Source organism: Oncorhynchus gorbuscha, linkage group LG21 (assembly GCF_021184085.1).
Source record: "Oncorhynchus gorbuscha isolate QuinsamMale2020 ecotype Even-year linkage group LG21, OgorEven_v1.0, whole genome shotgun sequence".
NCBI classification, from domain to species: Eukaryota; Metazoa; Chordata; class Actinopteri; order Salmoniformes; family Salmonidae; genus Oncorhynchus; species Oncorhynchus gorbuscha.
This window is the reverse complement of record NC_060193.1, coordinates 36,639,009-36,659,986: the sequence shown is the minus strand read 5'-3', so window position 1 is coordinate 36,659,986 and position 20,978 is coordinate 36,639,009. Positions and strand designations below refer to the sequence as shown.

Sequence of the window (20,978 nt, the reverse complement as noted above, 5' to 3'; positions counted from 1 at the left end):
GTAGGCTGTCTCAACGTTGTCGGTGATCAGGCCTACCACTTTTGTGTCGTCTGAAAACTTAATAATGGTGTTGAAGTCGTGCCTGGCCATGCAGCCGTGGGTGAACAGGGATCACGCAACCCTAGGGAGCTCCAGTGTTGAGGATCAGCATGGCAGATGTGTTGCTACCTACCCTCACCACCTGGGGGCGGCCCGTCAGGAAGTCCAGGATCCAGTTGCAGCGGGAGGTGTTTAGTCCCAGGATCCTTAGCTTAGTGATGAGCTTTGAGGGTACTATGGTGTTGAATGCTGAGCTGTAGTCAATTAATAGCATTCTCACATAAGTGTTCCTTTTGTCCAGGTGGTTAAGGGCAGTGTGGAATCAGTAAATCTGAAAATCTGTTTGTGCAGTATGCAAATTGAAGTGGGTCTAGGGTTTGTGGGATAATGGTGTTGATGTGAGCCATTCCCAACCTTTCAAAGCACTTCATGGCTATGGACATAAGTGCTACAGGTCTGTAGTCATTTAGGCAGGTTGCCTTTGTGGTCTTGGGCACCGGGACTATGGTGGTCTGCTTGAAACATGATGGTATTACAGACTCAATCAAGTGACAAAATCCATTGTCAAATGTTTTGAAATAGCCCTCCTGATGTCGTTTGACCCCACATGGACTACAACTGTGTCAGCTCCCGGGCATCTGTGGTAGAACAGTCGGAAGCAGCCTTGTTATGTCCTGTACTTATGCTCCTGGGTAGCACAGGGTTTTTTGACTTGGGGACCGAGATATTTCTCACCATAGTGCTGCCTACGATGACAGCTGGTGATGTTGAATGGGCTTGTCTCTCTCAGGCAGCATCACGGTCTGGTGAGGCTGGGAGCTCCGAGAATCTGAACCCGAGGTAGAAGCCACCGGAGAGGGAGACAGAACCCAGGACGAAGATACAGAAGCCACCAAGGAACCTCTGGATCCAGCGCGCGGCAAAGCTGTTACTGGTCTGTGTCAACATCTCCATGGAGAGCCCCGTTGCCAGAGCACGCCTTCTTCCACTTCCACGGCGTGTGACGTACCTCCATGGCTGGTTGGTTGGGTCGAGATCAGCTCTGTTCTCCAGGGAAGGGGGAGACCCCTTTGAGATGGAACTCTGCCTAGTACTGGCTAGTCGGCTGTGGAGAGCTGACACGGCGGCGAAACTGGGGTGGAAGAAAAAAAAAGTAGGTGGGCGTGGGTTCCCCAGTAGCTTATGTAGGTTTTCTACTTGCTTTCTAAGAGTAGCTACTTTGCTCCGGTAGTCCTCCGCAAGCAAGCAGTTGCTACATTGAAAGTCAATGTGGTCCACATTGTCCCGAAACAAAGCAAAGTAAACACAGCTCCTGCAACGCTGGAAACGTTCAATAGCAGCCTCCATTTGAGTCTGCCGAGCCAGCTAGGATAGCTGGGCTTTCACGTCTCTCCCCCTATACCGAATCTGGCAGGATCCCGGGTCAGATAGCAGCGCTCACAGCAATTTAGCCCAACAGAGCCGCAGGATTCAAAAGAAAATACAAGTATATAATAACAATGTCAGCTTTTAAACCAAGGTCTTTAGTTCAGGTTCCAGCGTAAGACAGGTTTCAGTTTTGGCGTTTGACAACATTCAACAACAACAACAAACACACGTCACGCTCTGATGACGTGCTCATGCTATTTATAATGAGGAGAGACCTCATTTAACACAGTAAATGAATTAGGCTTGATCCATGTTTCAGTCAGGCCAATCACATCAAGGTTACGATCAGTGATTAGTTCATTGACTGTGACTGCCTTGGAAGTGTGGGACCTAACACTATTTTGAGATGTGAGATATAGTTAGAGCCTTGTCTATGTTGATAGATAAAATAAGAGCACCCCTCCAGCTTGGATGGAGTCCATCACTCTTTCAGCAGGCCAGGCTTGGTGCTGTTTGTGTGGGTGTCTGTTAAAGGAATTCTAAATTATTTCCCAATCAGAATTAATTACTCTGTAAATGCATTCTATGGGATTGTAAGACCCAATATTTTTATAAGAAATGGACAGAGCTCCGGTCTTAAAAGTCAGGTAACAGCGTTTAATTCAAGAGAGTACTGACCCAAAATACAAAGAACATTACATTTTAAAGAGAAGATCAAAATGACGTCATCAGTTCTCAGACTTTCTCCGATCCACACAATAGCGCAGTGTCTTCAGGTCTGGAGATTGTCTTCTACTCCCCTGATAAAACAAACATTCCAGTCTGTCTAAAAGATATACTCTTCTCCACTATTGGAACATCAAAGAACATTCTTAAAACTACATCTAGTTTTATCAAACCTAAAAAATACAAATATGAATAAACTTAACTAACCTTATTATAAAGGTTTATCAGATTTATCATACGAATAGACCTACAATTAACCTTATTATAAAGCTTTATCAGACTCTTCACCCATCATTAATCAAATCTAGAGTTCATTAGAACGTGCGTTGAAGATGTCGTTCCCATAGCAACGATAAAAACATTCCCTAACCAGAAACCGTGGATTGATGGCAGCATTCGCGTGAAACTGAAAGTGCGAACCACTGCTTTTAATCAGGGCAAGGTGTCTGGCAACATGACCGAATACAAACAGTGCAGCTATTCCCTCCGCAAGGCTATTAAACAAGCTAAGCGTCAGTACAGAGACAAAGTAGAATCTCAATTCAACGGCTCAGACACAAGAGGCATGTGGCAGGGTCTACAATCAATCACGGACTACAAGAAGAAACCCAGCCCAGTCACAGACCAGGATGTCTTGCTCCCAGGCAGACTAAATAACTTTTTTGCCCGCTTTGAGGACAATCCAGTGCCACTGACACGGCCTGCAACGAAAAAATGCGGTCTCTCCTTCACTGCAGCCGAGGTGAGTAAGACATTTAAACGTGTTAACCCTCGCAAGGCTGCAGGCCCAGACGGCATCCCCAGCCGCGCCCTCAGAGCATGCGCAGACCAGCTGGCCGGTGTGTTTACGGACATATTCAATCAATGCCTATACCAGTCTGCTGTTCCCACGAACAGCTTCAAGAGGGCCACCATTGTTCCTGTTCCCAAGAAAGCTAAGGTAACTGAGCTAAACGACTACCGCCCCGTAGCACTCACTTCCGTCATCATGAAGTGCTTTGAGAGACTAGTCAAGGACCATATCACCTCCACCCTACCTGACACCCTAGACCCACTCCAATTTGCTTACCGCCCAAATAGGTCCACAGACGATGCAATCTCAACCACACTGCACACTGCCCTAACCCACCTGGACAAGAGGAATACCTATGTGAGAATGCTGTTCATCGACTACAGCTCGGCATTCGACACCATAGTACCCTCCAAGCTCGTCATCAAGCTCGAGAGCCTGGGTCTCGACCCCGCCCTGTGCAACTGGGTACTGGACTTCCTGACGGGCAACGCTGATCCTCAACACGGGGGCCCCACAAGGGTGCATTCTGAGCCCTCTCCTGTACTCCCTGTTCACCCACGACTGCGTGTCCACGCACGCCTCCAACTCAATCATCAAGTTTGCGGACGACACAACAGTGGTAGGCTTGATTAGCAACAACGACGAGACGGCCTACAGGGAGGAGGTGAGGGCCCTCGGAGTGTGGTGTCAGGAGAATAACCTCACACTCAACGTCAACAAAACTAAGGAGATGATTGTGGACTTCAGGAAACAGCAGAGGGAACACCCCCCTATCCACATCGATGGAACAGTAGTGGAGAGGGTAGCAAGTTTTAAGTTCCTCGGCATACACATCACAGACAAACTGAATTGGTCCACTTACACTGACAGCGTCGTGAAGAAGGCGCAGCAGCGCCTCTTCAACCTCAGGAGGCTGAAGAAATTTGGCTTGTCACCAAAAGCACTCACAAACTTCTACAGATGCACAATCGAGAGCATCCTGGCGGGCTGTATCACCGCCTGGTACGGCAACTGCTCCGTCCTCAACCGTAAGGCTCTCCAGAGGGTAGTGAGGTCTGCACAACGCATCACTGTGGGCAAACTACCTGCCCTCCAGGACACCTACACCACCCGATGTTACAGGAAGGCCATAAAGATCATCAAGGACACCAACCACCCGAGCCACTGCCTGTTCACCCCACTATCATCCAGAAGGCGAGGTCAGTACAGGTGCATCAAAGCTGGGACCGAGAGACTGAAAAACAGCTTCTATCTCAAGGCCATCAGACTGTTAAACAGCCACCACTAACATTGAGTGGCTGCTGCCAACACACTGTCATTGACACTGACCCAACTCCAGCCACTCTAATAATGGGAATTGATGGGAAATGATGTAAATATATCTCTAGACACTTTAAACAATGCTACCTTATATAATGTTACGTACCCTACATTATTCATCTCATATGCATACGTATATACTGTACTCTACATCATCGACTGCATCCTTATGCAATACATGTATCACTAGCCACTTTAACTATGCCACTTTGTTTACTTTGTTTACATACTCATCTCATATGTATATACTGTACTCGATACCATCTACTGTATGCTGCTCTGTACCATCACTCATTCATATATCCTTATGTACATATTCTTTATCCCCTTACACTGTGTATAAGACAGTAGTTTTGGAATTGTTAGTTAGCTTACTTGTTGGTTATCACTGCATTGTCGGAACTAGAAGCACAAGCATTTCGCTACACTCGCATTAACATTTGCTAACCATGTGTATGTGACAAATAAAATTTGATTTGATTTGATCAAATCAAATCAAACCTAAACACCAACTGTTTTTAAACCTACATCAGAATCATAACTCTTCTTATCAGGATTTTCGTTACAATCTTCATCAAAAAAACAGTCTAATCTTTGAAACAAAGTACAATCTAATTCCCCTTCATCTCAACACTAGTCTCATCAAACATAAATTCCCCAATGATGAAAGATCCGGATTCATCCCCTTGTTCAGTAGATCCATATCCCACGGGTCAGAACTTGGAATCTGCCCATATCTCACCATCTGAATCGTCATTGATTTCTCCAGAGTCCTGGAAATTATAACTTTCATACATACACACAATCAACCACGTCCATACAAAACTAACACAGTCACACAGGTGAAGGTAGCCCATAACACAGTAATCATAACATTTTTCCATCTTCCAAACACACTGTCAACCCAATTTGTCTGAGAAGTATCCACCCCTGAGTTACTTTCCAACTCGTGAACTAGGGTGTGTAAACCAGACAAGGCCTTGGTCACTGATCCATCCCAGCTGTATATCCCGGAGTCAAATTACCTTCACTCCCACCCTCTTCAGCCAGCAAACATCCAAGACTATTCTATACTCTCAAGTCATTCATTACATCTCTAATATAATTGGTGAAGCGCTGTGGATTTTTAATAGATATAATTGATCCAATCCACATTCTCATTGAGAGTGGACCATCAAAAAATACTTGACTCTAATCCTACCAGGATCTAATTTATAGCTTTGATCTCATCTGCCACCCTTGGAACCACGATGTTATTAATACAAACCCTATCATCAAAAGACCCAGTCGGAGTATTTATTTTCTCCCGTTTAGTCAACACCATGTCATGGTGTTGAATGAGTGTAAAAAGCATTCTCAAATGTACCAATACACATACCTCTGTTCAATTAGCCAGTAATACTTGGCCATCATGTCATTCTCCCACACAACCAACAGATGTGAGCCCTGAGCCTCCTTATCTTACTGAAATCCCCAGATCTCAACCAGCCTGCCAAATCACTCATTGGTCGCATCAGAAGTAACATTATCTGTCCTATTGCAGTACTGATTTTACCTCACATATTTCTCAGGAGTACTATACTGAATCAAACAATAAACAGTCTCTCGTTGTCTCTGTGAAAGGAGGAAGCTCAGATTTCAAAGGAACATGTGGATATAAATAGTGCAAATCCATACAACTTATTATCTGGCTTTCCTGTTTCCATGAATAGCTTTACCATACAGGCTGTTCCCTTAGGTGAATAATTCAATTTCTGAACTATCCACACCGGCTCTTGGCTCTGGACAACTCCACAGTCAGTATTTGCTTTGTCAGGGACTCTGCTTGTATTCTGCTGACTACAGAGCAATCAGCTGCTCTAACTTTTTCTACCTGGAATGCACTAGGTTATCAACTGAAACCCTTACTTTCACTACACTCCATCTCCTTCCATGCTGGGTATGTAGATTTATGTAGCCTTCTCACATGATGTGAGCTATAACATGTTTCCATGAACTACACAGAGACTTGCATAGCTGTATTCCATAATAGCTACTCTTAGTCCTGAACTGCCAAGGAATCAGAGACACCACTTGGTCTACATAGAACTCCACTGAGACATCCCTCCCTATCCTACTCACACTTCCTGTTTATACAGATTAAGTGATCTCTTATGCTTGGTTAATACTAATTTCTCGTTTAATTATGTCAATATTACCCTCTGGCCTTCTCGGGTTCATGTTGTAGGAATAAGATCTCCAACCATACAGCTTAGGATGGACAGCTCACCTATAAAGCCCCACCCTCTTCCAGAAAACACATCATTAGCAATAGTCAGACACATTTTCACTTCTATGAACAAGAATAGTGAGGAAAGGACAGGTGGTAAGGTATTTTTAATTCGAGAGATGGCCCCCAGAATTCTGTTAATTCCAGTTCTCCTCTCAAGCCCTGTTATTGTTCGACAGTGTCATTGTGTCCTACCCTCCCGCAGTGTGATATGAATCCGGGTAGTTCCGGGGTATGGTCCCCCCAACAGGGACTGGATTGAGTGACTTCACCTGTAATTCACCTGTAGTGCATAAAATCTTGGACATACAGGTTTGGTTAACAAACAGTTTCTCATTTGTTCTATCTGATTATTAGCTAATAATTATTTTTTATATTTTTTATTTTTAGGTAATTATTACATTTACATTTACATTTAAGTCATTTAGCAGACGCTCTTATCCAGAGCGACTTACAAATTGGTGCATTCACCTTATGACATCAAGTGGAACAGTCACTTTACAATAGTGCATCTAAATCTTAAAGGGGGGTGAGAGGGATTACTTTATCATATCCTAGGTATTCCTTAAAGAGGTGGGGTTTCAGGTGTCTCCGGAAGGTGGTGATTGACTCCGCTGTCCTGGCGTCGTGAGGGAGTTTGTTCCACCATTGGGGAGCCAGAGCAGCGAACAGTTTTGACTGGGCTGAGCGGGAACTGTACTTCCTCAGTGGTAGGGAGGCGAGCAGGCCAGAGGTGGATGAACGCAGTGCCCTTATTTGGGTGTAGGGCCTGATCAGAGCCTGGAGGTACTGAGGTGCCGTTCCCCTCACAGCTCCGTAGGCAAGCACCATGGTCTTGTAGCGGATGCGAGCTTCAACTGGAAGCCAGTGGAGAGAGCGGAGGAGCGGGGTGACGTGAGAGAACTTGGGAAGGTTGAACACTAGACGGGCTGCGGCGTTCTGGATGAGTTGTAGGGGTTTAATGGCACAGGCAGGGAGCCCAGCCAACAGCGAGTTGCAGTAATCCAGACGGGAGATGACAAGTGCCTGGATTAGGACCTGCGCCGCTTCCTGTGTGAGGCAGGGTCGTACTCTGCGGATGTTGTAGAGCATGAACCTACAGGAACGGGCCACCACCTTGATGTTAGTTGAGAACGACAGGGTGTTGTCCAGGATCACGCCAAGGTTCTTAGCGCTCTGGGAGGAGGACACAATGGAGTTGTCAACCGTGATGGCGAGAACATCAATCAACATCTCTCACCTCCCAATTCGCTAATTTTATAAAAACACTTCGATGGGCACAAATCTATCGTAATTGTTTCTCCGTTATTATTCAGAATTCATTTGATTTAAGTTACTGTCCCGTCTTTGATTTAACATTTTAATTACGACTCTATTCCCAATATACTATTCCCAAAAGATCATTTAGTGAACAGACATCGTCTTGCATCAAAATTCGCTTCGTTCTTATTTTAAATTGAATGAATTGGTCTTTCAATTTGAACCAAACAAACCATTTAAAATGTTCAGTTTATATCTTATACCAATACTAATGACTATAACTTTCTCTGCAAAACAATTAGTTTAATTACAACCAAAATTTCATACATATATATATATATATATATATATATAAAATATATTTGTTTTTTTAGTTAATGCCTCGGCTGGGAACCGAACCGTGGATTGCCGTTGGTAAGACTGCTGCACTCACCACTATACTACCAACGCTATGGAACTGACTGAGACTCTCTGCAAATAGACCCCTTTTACAGTCATCTGTATTTCTTACTCCGGCATCTAGACAACAGAAAATAGCCCCAATTTAAGGCCAAAGTTTTCCCTCAGTTAGGATTCTCATTAATCTCACTCCTTTTGTATCTGACTCTTCCTTTTTTTTACTCGATTGTCACCTCTGACTTTCCCCACAGTTAAATTACAACCTTGTTGACGACGTTTGCAGGGAGTGTTACACTCCCGGGCGAAATGTCCAATTTCGTTACAATTAAAACATCTTGTATTTTTCTTTTGACTCACCTTATCCATTTTTCTCGACTTTATTCCCTTCTCTAACTCCATTATACCTCCCTCGGCTTCAGCGGGATCCACATACTTGGGTGGTAATTTCACAGGTAGCTCCTGCAGCCGTATTCTTATAACCACTATTTCATTGACTGGATTATCTCTGTATTGTTGGTATAATCGAGGAAGATATAGTTTGTTATCCTCACCTCCACCCAATTGGTTAACTTTTTCATCTGCGGGAGCGGAGGGCAGCGCCTTCGAGAGTCTTGTCAGATTTAACCTTTTTTCCTGCGCGTCCAATTATCTTTTTTTGCTTCCGAAAGCCAAACTTCGACTGTGTATAACCCCTGTTTATTCTGCTTTTTTCACATTATTTCCACATTCCTTATGTATCTGTTTTATAAGGGATTCCAGCTTTTCTACATTTAGACGGCCATCAAAATCGTATTTCTTTCTCCATCTTAGACCGAAATCAATGTTTCTCTTGTCTTTCTGTTCCATATAACGCTCGTCTCCCGTTAGTTCCGGGGCTTCTTTTGAGGCATTTCTAAACAATCCTTACCGTTACTTAGCTATGGTATTTAATCACTTATCTATGCCTTTCTATATTTAATTTTAAATCCTATGTGCGTGTAATTCTATAAATTTGCAATTTACCGTTACTTAGTTACTTTTAGTCCTTTTCTGTCTGACTATGTCATGTTTTGTCTTATATTGTCTTGTCATTTTGCTTTCCCTTCTGTTCGTTTTCCCCCTGCTGGTCTTATTAGGTTCGTTCCCTTTTTTCTCTCTCCCTCCCTCTCTCTCTTCTCTCTATCGGTCCGTTCCTGCTCCCAGCTGTTCCTATTCCCCTACTCAATCATCTAATCTTTTCACACCTGTTCCGTATCTTTCCCTCTGATTAGAGTCCCTATTTCTCCCCTTGTCTTCCGTTTCTGTCCTGTCGGATCCTTGTATATTGTTCGCCGTGCTGTGTCTTTGTCTCGCCCTGTCGTGTCTTGTTTCCCTCAGATGCTGCGTGTGAGCAGGTGTCTGAGTCTGCTACGGTCGGTGCCTTCCCGAGGCAACCTACAGTTTATGGTCGAGTCTCCAGTCTGTCCTCGTCACTACGAGTGGAATTAGTTTTTTATGTTTTGTTTTCTGCTCTGATTTGTCTAGGAGTATTGCCTATTTCCTTTACTGGAATAAAGACTCTGTTTTCGCCAAGTCGCTTTTGGGTCCTCATTCACCTGCATAACAGAAGGATCCGACCAAGAATGGACCCAGCGACTATGGATTCTCTCTACTCTACTCTCGAGTTCCAGGGAGCGATGCTCGGCAGACACGAGCAGGAATTGTCTGCTGCTCGGCATGCCGTTGAGACCCTGGCCGCTCAGGTCTCCGACCTCTCAGGACAGTATCAGAGTCTTCGTTTCGTGCCACCAGCTACTTCCGGGTCTTCCGAGCCTCCGGAACCTAGGGTTAATAACCCACCATGTTATTCTGGGCAGCCCACTGAGTGCCGCTCCTTTCTCACCCAGTGTGATATAGTGTTCTCTCTCCAACCCAACACATACTCAAAAGAGAGAGCTCGGATTGCCTACGTCATATCACTCCTTACTGGTCGGGCTCGGCAGTGGGGCACAGCTATCTGGGAGGCAAGCGCTGAGTGTACTAACGATTATCTGAACTTTAAAGAGGAGATGATAAGGGCTTTTGATCGTTCAGTTTTTGGGAAAGAAGCTTCCTGGTCCCTGTCTTCCCTATGTCAAGGTAATCGATCCATAACGGATTACTCTATAGAGTTTCGCACTCTTGCTGCCTCCAGTAACTGGAACGAGCAGGCGTTGCTCGCTCGTTTTCTGGAGGGACTCCACGCTAAGGTTAAGGATGAGATTCTCTCTCGGGAGGTTCCATCCAGCGTGGATTCTTTGATTGAACTCGCTATTCGCATTGAACGACGGGTAGATCTTCGTCACCGAGCTCATAGAAGAGAGCTCGCGTTAACTGTGTCTCCCCTCTCTCCGACACTACCATCTTTCCCCACTGACTCAGGTGTTGAGCCCATGCAGCTGGGGGTATTCGCATTTCGACTAAGGAGAGGGAACGGAGAATCACCAACCGCCTCTGTCTCTATTGCGGTTCCGCTGGTCATTTTGTCATTTCATGTCCAGTTAAAGGCCAGAGCTCATCAGTAAGCGGAGGGCGACTGATAAGCGCTACTAGACGGTCCTCTCCGTCAAGTACCTGTACTACCTTACCGGTCCATCTACGCTGGACCGGATCGGCAGCTTCCTGCAGTGCATTAATAGACTCTGGGGCGGAGGGCTGTTTTATGGACGAAGCCTGGGCTCGGGAACATGACATTCCTCTCAGACAGTTAGGGAGCCCACGGTCATGTTCGCCTTGGATGGTAGTCCTCTCCCCAGTATATTATGTGAAACACTACCTTTAACCCTCACTGTATCTGGTAACCATAGTGAGACCATTTCTTTTTTGATTTTTTGTTCACCTTTTACACCTGTTGTTTTGGGTCATCCCTGGCTAGTGTGTCATAATCCTTCTTTTGATTGGTCTAGTAATTCTATCCTATCCTGGAACGTTTCTTGTCATGTGAAGTGTTTAATGTCTGCTATCCCTCCTGTTTCTTCTGTCCCCTCTTCTCAGGAGGAACCTGGTGATTTGACAGGAGTGCCGGAGGAATATCATGATCTGCGCTCGGTCTTCAGTCGGTCCAGAGCCAACTCCCTTCCTCCTCACCGGTCGTATGATTGTTGTTCTGATCTCCTCAAGAAGCGTTTTGCATCCGCTCCTATCCTTGTTGCACCTGACGTCACTAAACAGTTTATTGTTGAGGTTGACGCGTCGGGGGTGGGCGTGGGAGCCATTCTGTCCCAGCGCTCCGATACTGACGATGGGGTCCACCCTTGTGCGTATTTTTCTCATCGCCTGTCACCGTCGGAACGTAACTATGATGTGGCTAACCGCGAACTGCTCGCCATCCGTTTAGCCCTAGGCAAATGGCGACAGTGGTTGGAGGGGGCGACCGTTCCTTTTGTCATTTGGACTGACCAAAGGAACCTTGAGTACATCCGTTCTGCCAAACGACTGAATGCGCGTCATGCTCGTTGGGCATTGTTTTTCGCTCGTTTCAAGTTCGTTATTTCTTATTGCCCGGGTACTAAGAACACCAAGCCTCATGCTTTATCCCGTCTCTTTAGTTCTTCTGTGGCTTTTACCGATCCCGAGGGGATCCTTCCTGTTGGGTGTGTTGTCGGGTTGACTGTCTGGGAAATTGAGAGACAGGTTAAGCAAGCACTCACTCGCACTCCGTCGCCGCACGCTTGTCCTAGTAACCGTCTTTTCGTTCCTGTTTCTACTCGTCTGGCTGTTCTTCAGTGGGCGCACTCTGCCAAGTTAGCTGGCCACCCCGGCGTTCGGGGTATGCTTGCTTCCATTCGCCAGCGGTTTTGGTGGCCTACTCTGGAGCGTGACACGCGCCGTTTCGTGGCTGCTTGTTCGGACTGCGCGCAGAATAAGTCTGGTAATTTTTTTTTCTGCTTCTGCTCCTGGTCTTGCTGGGTCTCAGTCTGTTCCCTGCCACCGCATCTCTCCTGTTCTTGTTCCTGCCCTTGCTGTGTCTCAGTCTGTCCCTAGTTGTTACTCTCCTGGCCTGTTTGGTCCTGTTTGCTCTAAAGCTTTCAGTTCTCTACCCGTGTCTCATTTTTTTTTTTAGAGTAGTACCCTAGTTTCCCTTTTTATCGTTTTCCGTTACGGTCCTGAGGAGAGGAGTTGGGTTCTTTCTCGGGACGTGCTGGACCGTTTGTGATCTATGATTTCCTCCGTTGCCGCCAGTGTTCCTCCTCGAGTGCGCCAGGAGGCGCTCGGTGAGTGGGGGGGTACTGTCATGTTTTGTCTTATATTGTCTTGTCATTTTGCTTTCCCTTCTGTTCGTTTTCCCCCTGCTGGTCTTATTAGGTTCGTTCCCTTTTTTTCTCTCTCCCTCCCTCTCTCTCTTCTCTCTATCGTTCCGTTCCTGCTCCCAGCTGTTCCTATTCCCCTACTCAATCATCTAATCTTTTCACACCTGTTCCGTATCTTGCCCTCTGATTAGAGTCCCTATTTCTCCCCTTGTCTTCCGTTTCTGTCCTGTCGGATCCTTGTATATTGTTCGCCGTGCTGTGTCTTTGTCTCGCCCTGTCGTGTCTTGTTTCCCTCAGATGCTGCGTGTGAGCAGGTGTCTGAGTCTGCTACGGTCGGTGCCTTCCCGAGGCAACCTACAGTTTATGGTCGAGTCTCCAGTCTGTCCTCGTCACTACGAGTGGAATTAGTTTTTTATGTTTTGTTTTCTGCTCTGATTTGTCTAGGAGTATTGCCTATTTCCTTTACTGGAATAAAGACTCTGTTTTCGCCAAGTCGCTTTTGGGTCCTCATTCACCTGCATAACAGACTATGTGTGTATCCCTTTAAAAATAATCAGTATGTATTTCTCTTCCTTTGAACCGCGTCCATAGACTTTTGATCGGACATTTCACCCATAGGATATTCTTTTTGGGACTTTCAACGTTAATGTCTCATATCTCACTACTCTAGACTAAGTTAACCTCATCCTTTGATATTAATTTCTTTCAGCATTGTACAGGTTCAATTATTCTATTCGCTTAGAATTTCCCTGCCTTCTCACCAAGCCTAATTTATCCTCACCTGTTATATATATATATATATATATATATCTTATCTGCTACTTCTTGATAGTCAGACCAGAAAGGGGGCCTGTTATCTACTAATTCTGTCTTTTGGGAGGGGCAGAAAACATTTTTCAACCAGCGATTGAGTTGTGCAAGTCTGCTGTACCTCTCATCACTTCCCCAACTGGGAGGGGGCCAGAGACAATTACTCGATGTCAACACATCTTTCTAGCTAAGTTACACTGTTTCATCCTAACATTGTTGGTGCCGACGCGGATAACAATATCCCTATACAATCTACACCTGACAGTTTAGGCTTAGCCAGCACCATCTTCAGATTAGCCTTTATGTTGGTAGTCCTGTCCCATGGTAAACAATGTTTGATTGCTGGATGATTTTTTTAAAGCCTAATATTGCAGGTAATAGAGAGTACAGCAACTGCAGTGAGACGGCATCATGTTACTTAGCTTTTTTTTCGGCCTGAGGAGGTCCTGCAGATCTATGTTCAGATAAAGCACCCCGGGTGAAAAAGTTGAATTCAAAAAGTTGTGTGAGGACAAAACTAGGACGTTGCTAAACTTGTTAAATCAATAGTTTGATTAAATAGTTATTAAGAGTAAAAAGACACTCAAAATGATGGGCAGGGCATGGAGCCAAGGAGCAGCAAACAGTACAGCAGTCAGGAGACAGTGAGGAAGTGCTCACGTGATCAACAGCTCTTACTGACATTTAGATGTTAACAATTTCTATGTGGGACTTTTTTTCACTCTATTTTTATTTTTGTCTTTCTGCCTGTCTGCCTCTATCTCTTTCACTCTCCATCTGCAGCCTCAGAGCACCCTGCCAGATGTGTTTGTGTGGATGATGAGTGTAGGGAAACGGGTGGCCTTTGCCAGGATCCCCTCCCACTCCATCCTCTTCTCTTTGGTGGAGGAGGAAAGGGGGAAAGACTGTGGGAAACTCACCACCATGTACTTGAAGGTATCTCCCAAATCTCTATGTGGTGTTCTATTCTAACTGTATTAATGTACAATATGTATCACTGTTTAATTTAATAATCATATTACATTTGAATATTATTCTATTGGATTTCGAGAACTTTGTATTCCTGTGTGGAACAAACAAGTTCTCTTGTGTCTTTAGGCTCCAGGTTGCCCAGTGGGGGAGATCTTTGCTAAGCTGGAGGTGTATCTATGGCTTGGTATCACCAAATACTCCAAGAACTGTGTTACCAGCCTGCCAGCTGAGTTCAAGCCTGTGTACGAGGAGGCTATGGGCATCATCCCTGTCCCTATGAACATGGCCCCCATCAAACTCTCCTGCGAGGGTAAGAGTTCCACCTTTACCTCTGATGTCTCCCTCGGATGCAATACACACACTCAAACTCACTCACACACATATGCAGCCTGACACATGTAGTGGACATGAGTTGGTCTTTGGGACTTTAAAATCAGTGTTGCCCTCGGCCTAAGGGGGAATTCCCTCTTGGAGTAATGGTCAAGATATTGTTATTTACCCACACACTCTTACATTGGCATGCATGGATGGGCACACATACAGATGTCGGCTCTCAATTTGACCAGTTTCGTTGCACAAATAAATAATCCTGCAGTAGGATTTGATAATTTTTTTTAAACAACTGGAAATGACTTTTTATAGGCTATAGTAGGCTATAGTTTAAGTGTGAGATCTATTGAGACAAAGAGAACTGTGGTGCAGGAAAATTCTCAGCAACAACAAAGTAAAACAAATTAAATACCATATCTATATACACAAACCTGTTGCAATTTGTCACTCACAAAGTGGATAAACTACACACCCATTATTTGAATCTGACATCTTAATGAGTTTCTCCGGCTTTTCTGAATTTCCAGACAGCCGCTATTTCCAGTTGCGTGCCCATATCTACCAGGCGCGTGGCATCGTGGCAGCAGATGACAATGGACTGTCTGACCCCTTCACCAAGGTGGTGTTCTCCACACAATGCCAGGTCTCACAGGTGAGTGAGTCACAAACTGGAGGTGAACTGGTTAACCCACCACTGGAGTACCACCTAGGTTTCAATGGGAGGAATGGAGTTGATATACTTATGGGATAGAAGATAATTTACTGTGGAAAATTAAACACCTATAGGAGGGCTAGACAGAATAGAGGAAGAATTGAACAGTTTACTATCATATAAATGATCTATCATGATCTACTGTAAAGGGGATATTCAGGTGAACAAAATATATTGTCAATCATAAATCAACCTGGTTGCAACAGGGAGACACCTCTAGCACTGAAGCAGAGAACATGTCTAACTTGCCTTCTTTCAGCAGGCCCTTATATTTTAATCTCACAGTACCAATATTCTGTAAACATCAGCCCAAGAGGTTTGAATACAATCAAAACAAAAGACACTGACAACTTTGCCAGCTGCTACAGAATCAGAGTGTTCAGAATCACACAAGACCATCAATACAATAACAAATCGGTGTCCTCGGTCCTTGTACAGCCAGTCTGGCGTCAATCGCTATCAACAGATATTAGTTTAATACATAACATACTGCATCGAGTCTAGTGAACATCAACCCTGAAAGTCACAAATAGAACTCTGGAAATCATGTGTATTACAGAAAGGGAAAACAAATATGCTTAGCATTGTGTTAATAACTTCTTATGTCTGGAAGGGGCAGTATTGAGGAGCTTGGATGAAAGGTGCCCAGAGTAAGTGGCCTTCTCCTCAGTCCCAGTTGCTAATATATGCATATTATGATTAGTATTGGATAGGAAACACTCTGAAGTTTCTAAAACTGTTTGAATGATGTCTGTGAGTATAACAGAAGTCATATGGCAGGCAAAAACCTGTACAAACAGTATGTGGAAAATCTGAGGTTGGTCGATTTCCAACCCAGCCCCTATTGAATACACAGTGGGATATGGATCAAGTTGCACTTCCTATGGCTTCCACTAGATGTCATCCGTCTTTAGAAACTTGAATGAGGCTTCTACTGTGCTGTGGGGCAAAATGGGAGCTGAATGAGTCAGGTGTCTTGCAGAGACCCAGGTCCTGTTCAACGCGCATTTCACATGACAGCGACCTGCGTTCCATTGCTTCTCTACAGACAAAGGAATTCTCCAGTTAGAACGTTATTGAAGATTTCTATAAAAACATCCTAAAGATTGATTCTATAGTTAGTTTAAAATGTTTCTAAAGTAAAGTTTAAAAAAATCTGACACAGCAGTTACATTAACTTCACATGGCTGCAGGGGCAGTATTGAGTAGCTTGGATGAAAAGGTGCCCATTGTAAATGGCCAGCTCCTCAGTCTCAGTTGCTAATATATGCATATTATTATTAGTATTGGATAGAAAACACTCTAAAGTTTCCAAAATGGTCAAAATATTGTCTGTGAGTGTAACAGGACTGATATTGCAGGCGAAACCCTGAGGAAAATCAAAACAGGAAGTGGCTTCTATTTTGAAAACTCAAGGTTCCATAGCCTCCCTTTGCTGGATTTAAATGGATATGAACCAGATTCCTTTTCCTATCGCTTCCTCAATGTGTCAACAGTCTTCAGACATAGTTTCAGGCTTTTATTTTGAAAAAGGAGCCAGAACAATAACATAGCTTCAAGTGGTCACATGAGTTTTGCTTGAGCAACAGAATTTGGACAGCCATTGTTTTCCCCTCTCCTACTTTGAAAGACATTTGCGATTGATATATTATCAATTATATATTTTAAAAACAACCCGAGGATTGATTATAAAAAACGTTTGACATGTTTCTGTGGACATTATTTGGAATTTTCGTCTGCGTTGTCGTGACCGCTCTTTCCAGTGGATTTCTGAACATAACGCGACAAACAAACAGAGGTATTTTGGATATAAAAATCATCTTTATGGAACAAACGGAACATTTGTTGTGTAACTGGGAGTCTCGTGAGTGAAAACATCTGAAGATCATCAAAGGTAAACGATTAATTTGATTTATTTTCTGATGTTAGTGACCAAGCTACCTGATGCTAAGTGTACTTAATGTTTTATCGTGAGATCGATAAATTTACACAAACGCTTGGATTGCTTTCGTTGTAAAGCATAATTTCACAATCTGACACGACAGGTGGATTAACCTGTTGCGATGAGCAATCCCGTATCCGGGATCGTAATTATAGCCTCAAGCTCATTACCATAATGCAACGTTAACTATTCATGAAAATCGCAAATGAAATGAAATAAATATATTGGCTCTCAAGCTTAGCCTTTTGTTAACAACACTGTCATCTCAGATTTACAAAATATGCTTTTCAACCATAGCAAAATAAGCATTTGTGTAAAAGTATTGATAGCTAGCATAGCATTAAGCCTAGCATTCAGCAGGCAACATTTTCACAAAAACAAGAAAAGCATTCAAATAAAATAATTTACCTTTAAAGAACTTCGGATGTTTTCAATGAGGAGACTCTCAGTTAGATAGCAAATGTTCCGTTTTTTTGTGTAGGAGAAATCGCTCCGTTTTGTTCATCACGTTTGGCTGAGAAAACCCCCCGAAAATTCAGTCATCAAAACGCTGAACTTTTTTCCAAATTAACTCCATAATATCGACAGAAACATGGCAAACGTTGTTCAGAATCAACCCTCAAGGTGTTTTTCACATATCTATTCGATGATAAGTCATTCGTGGCAGTTTGGTTTCTCCTCTGAATCACATGGAAAAATACATGCAGCTGGAGATTACGCAATAATTTCGACGGAGGACACCAGGTGGACACCTGGTAAATGTAGTCTCTTATGGTCAATCTTCCAATGATATGCCTACAAATACGTCACAATGCTGCAGACACCTTGGGGAAAAGACAGAAAGTGTAGGCTCGTTCCTGGCGCATTCACAGCCATATAAGGAGACATTGGAACACAGCGCCTCAAAAATCTGTCTCACTTCCTGTTTGAAGTTTCATCTTGTTTTCGCCTGTAGCATTAGTTCTGTGGCACTCACAGACAATATCTTTGCAGTTTTGGAAACGTCAGAGTGTTTTCTTTCCAAAGCTGTCAATTACATGCATAGTCGAGCATCTTTTCTCGACAAAATATCTTGTTTAAAACGGGAACGTTTTTTCATCCAAAAATGAAATACTGCCCCCAGAGGTTCAAGAGATTAACAAAAGGCTAAACTGTGTTTTCCTATATTGCAATTAAGATTTCATGAATATAAATATTTATTGTATGTAGCGCTATGCTATTCAGCGGTTGTTGATGACACTTATCCTGATAGGGGCATTGCAACCATAACAAGTTAAGGAGACGTATATCTATATTTCCATGTCTAACAATTGTATTTTCATTGACATTTATAAATAGATTAAATATCGAACTGTGACTGTGGAGTAGGCAAATAATAACTTCTGATATCTACAGTAGTTGCTCACTCACTCAGTAACCTGTCATATTCTGATCTGCTTCAAACACCATTTCTGTAAAATGATGTGGCTCTCTGCAATATCACCGGATGTTTTTGGAACAAGTGAACGAACGCGCCAAAGTATACTGAGATTTTTTAATATAAATATGAACTTTATCATACAAATCATATATGTATTGTGTAACATGAAGTCCTATGAGTGTCATCTGATGAAGATCATCAAAGGTTAGTGATACATTTTATCTCTATTTGTGCTTTTTGTGACTCATGGCTGGAAAAATGGCTGTGTTTTTCTGTGAGTTGGTGACCTAACATAATCGTTTGTGGTGCTTCCGCTGTAAAGCCTATTTGAAATCGGACACTGTGGTGGGATTGACAACAATATTACTTTTAAAACGGTATAAGATACATGTATGCTTGAGGAATTTTAATTATGAGATTTCTGTTGTTTTGAATTTGGCGCCCTACACTTTCACTGGCTGTTGTCATATCGATCCCGTCAACGGGATTGCAGCCATAATAAGTTTTAATCATTCTTAACTGAACTTTTTTTTTTAATATTCCCCATTACATCTACTATCATGATCTACTATCATGGATTATCATAGAAAAGCAACAGTTCGTGCACTAACAAAATCAAACTTCAAAATCACCTGTCACACATGCAATGGAACAATCTGGAACAATGCAGTTTACAATTAGCTTTTGGACGATGTGTTTGAAGTCTGTCAGTACCCATAATAATACAGTAATGATCTCTTTATTAATGAAATGCAAACATGCACAAATAAATACCCATGTATGTACAGTAGGTCTACATGACTTCCTTCATTGTTTTTTGTGGTTGTATTTTAGGTGATGGAGGAGACTCTCTCCCCGACCTGGTGTGAGCTGCTCCTGTTTGACCAGATCCTCATGGAGGGTAGTAAGGACCAATTAAGAGACGACCCCCCAATAATCATCATTAATGTCTATGATTACGACAAAATGGTAAACTCTGTTATGCTATGAATCCAGTATGGCTCTTTTTGTAAACGAGTGTTGTTGTGAATTATTTGTTCTACTGCCTGGGTTGAGTGTTAAATGTCTGACCTCTTTTGTATATGTGAGGTGGTAGAGGAATAAGTGTAGCCTATCCTATGCCACCCCATATTTAAACCAGAGCATGGGGAGCTTTGCCTAACCATACAATACAGATTCTTATATCTGGTGGGAGGGAAGAGGCTGAGACTGGAATGATGTTCTGATATTTATTATGCAGAATGTCTCTTCATGAAATGTATAGAAAGCATTTCAATCATTGGCAAAGGAAAAATAATTATATGAAACAATGAAAATACAATAATATTAAATCCTTGTTGAGGCTGCCACTGTAATCTAGGCTGTAGTCCAGATTAGCAGTAGTGCACTCAAGGAATGGGCCGTGGCAAGAGTTAAGAGTTCTATGGGAGACACGTCTATATCACCCGCAACATCTGCATAAAGAACTGCAACACAGACAAAACTGGTGACAGTATGATGCCTAAATAACTCCTATCAGTCTATGTTCAATTGTCAGGGACAAAAGCAATACATTATGCCCAAGGACTAAGACAAACCAAATAAGTAAAGGTGTCTGCATACTAGATTGGATTGCTCCTAGCAGAACTCGGCGAGTCTAAGTGAAAACCTATGCCTCTCATATAACCCTTAAATGACCTTTGCCTAAAAAACTATTTAAAAATGCAATAGTACTGTTGGTCCCACTTGAGACACTGTAGCCAGCATACTGTACACTTCCTCAAAAGTCAGAATTAATCTAATATAGCTCATGAAATCTGTAATACATTTGGATATTTTTGCCAAGGAGGTCTTATTAAACCCAGCCTAAAACTCCAAACAGCAAGCAATGCAGGTGTAGAAGCACGGTGGCTAGGAAAAACTCCATAGAAAGGCCAAAACCTAGAGAGGAACTAGGCTATGAGGGGTGGCCAGTCCTCTTCTGGCTGTGCTGGGTGGAGATTATAACAGAACATGGCCAAGATGTTCAAATGTTCATAAATGACCAGCATGGTCAAATAATAATAATCACAGTAGTTGTCGAGGGTGCAACAGGTCAGCACCTCAGGAGTAAATGTCAGTTGGCTTTTCATAGCCGCTCATTGAGAGTATCTCTACCGCTCCTGCTGTCTCTAGAGAGTTGAAAACAGCAGGTCTGGGACAGGTAGCACGTCCAGTGAACAGGTCAGGGTTCCATAGCTGCAGTCAGAACAGTTGAAACTGGAGCAGCAGCACAGCCTTAACAGGAAGCCAGTGTAGGGAGGCTAGCACTGGAGTAATAATTGTAGTCAGGATTCTAGCAGCCGTATTTAGCACAAATTGAAGTTTATTTAGTGCTTTATCCGGGAAGTCG

At 43.4% G+C, this 20,978-nt stretch overlaps 1 protein-coding gene across 1 annotated transcript in view; it reads left to right on the top strand.

The window, feature by feature from the left end:
- The window catches only part of fer1l4 (fer-1 like family member 4), a 127,028-nt gene that overhangs the window by 50,776 nt on the left and 55,274 nt on the right, over positions 1-20,978 (top strand). Inside the window, exons 23-26 of the mRNA XM_046319359.1 lie at positions 14,015-14,167; positions 14,330-14,513; positions 15,061-15,185; positions 19,442-19,576. Coding sequence (XP_046175315.1) covers positions 14,015-14,167; positions 14,330-14,513; positions 15,061-15,185; positions 19,442-19,576 — 597 coding nt within the window. The remainder of the gene's footprint in view (positions 1-14,014; positions 14,168-14,329; positions 14,514-15,060; positions 15,186-19,441; positions 19,577-20,978) is intronic.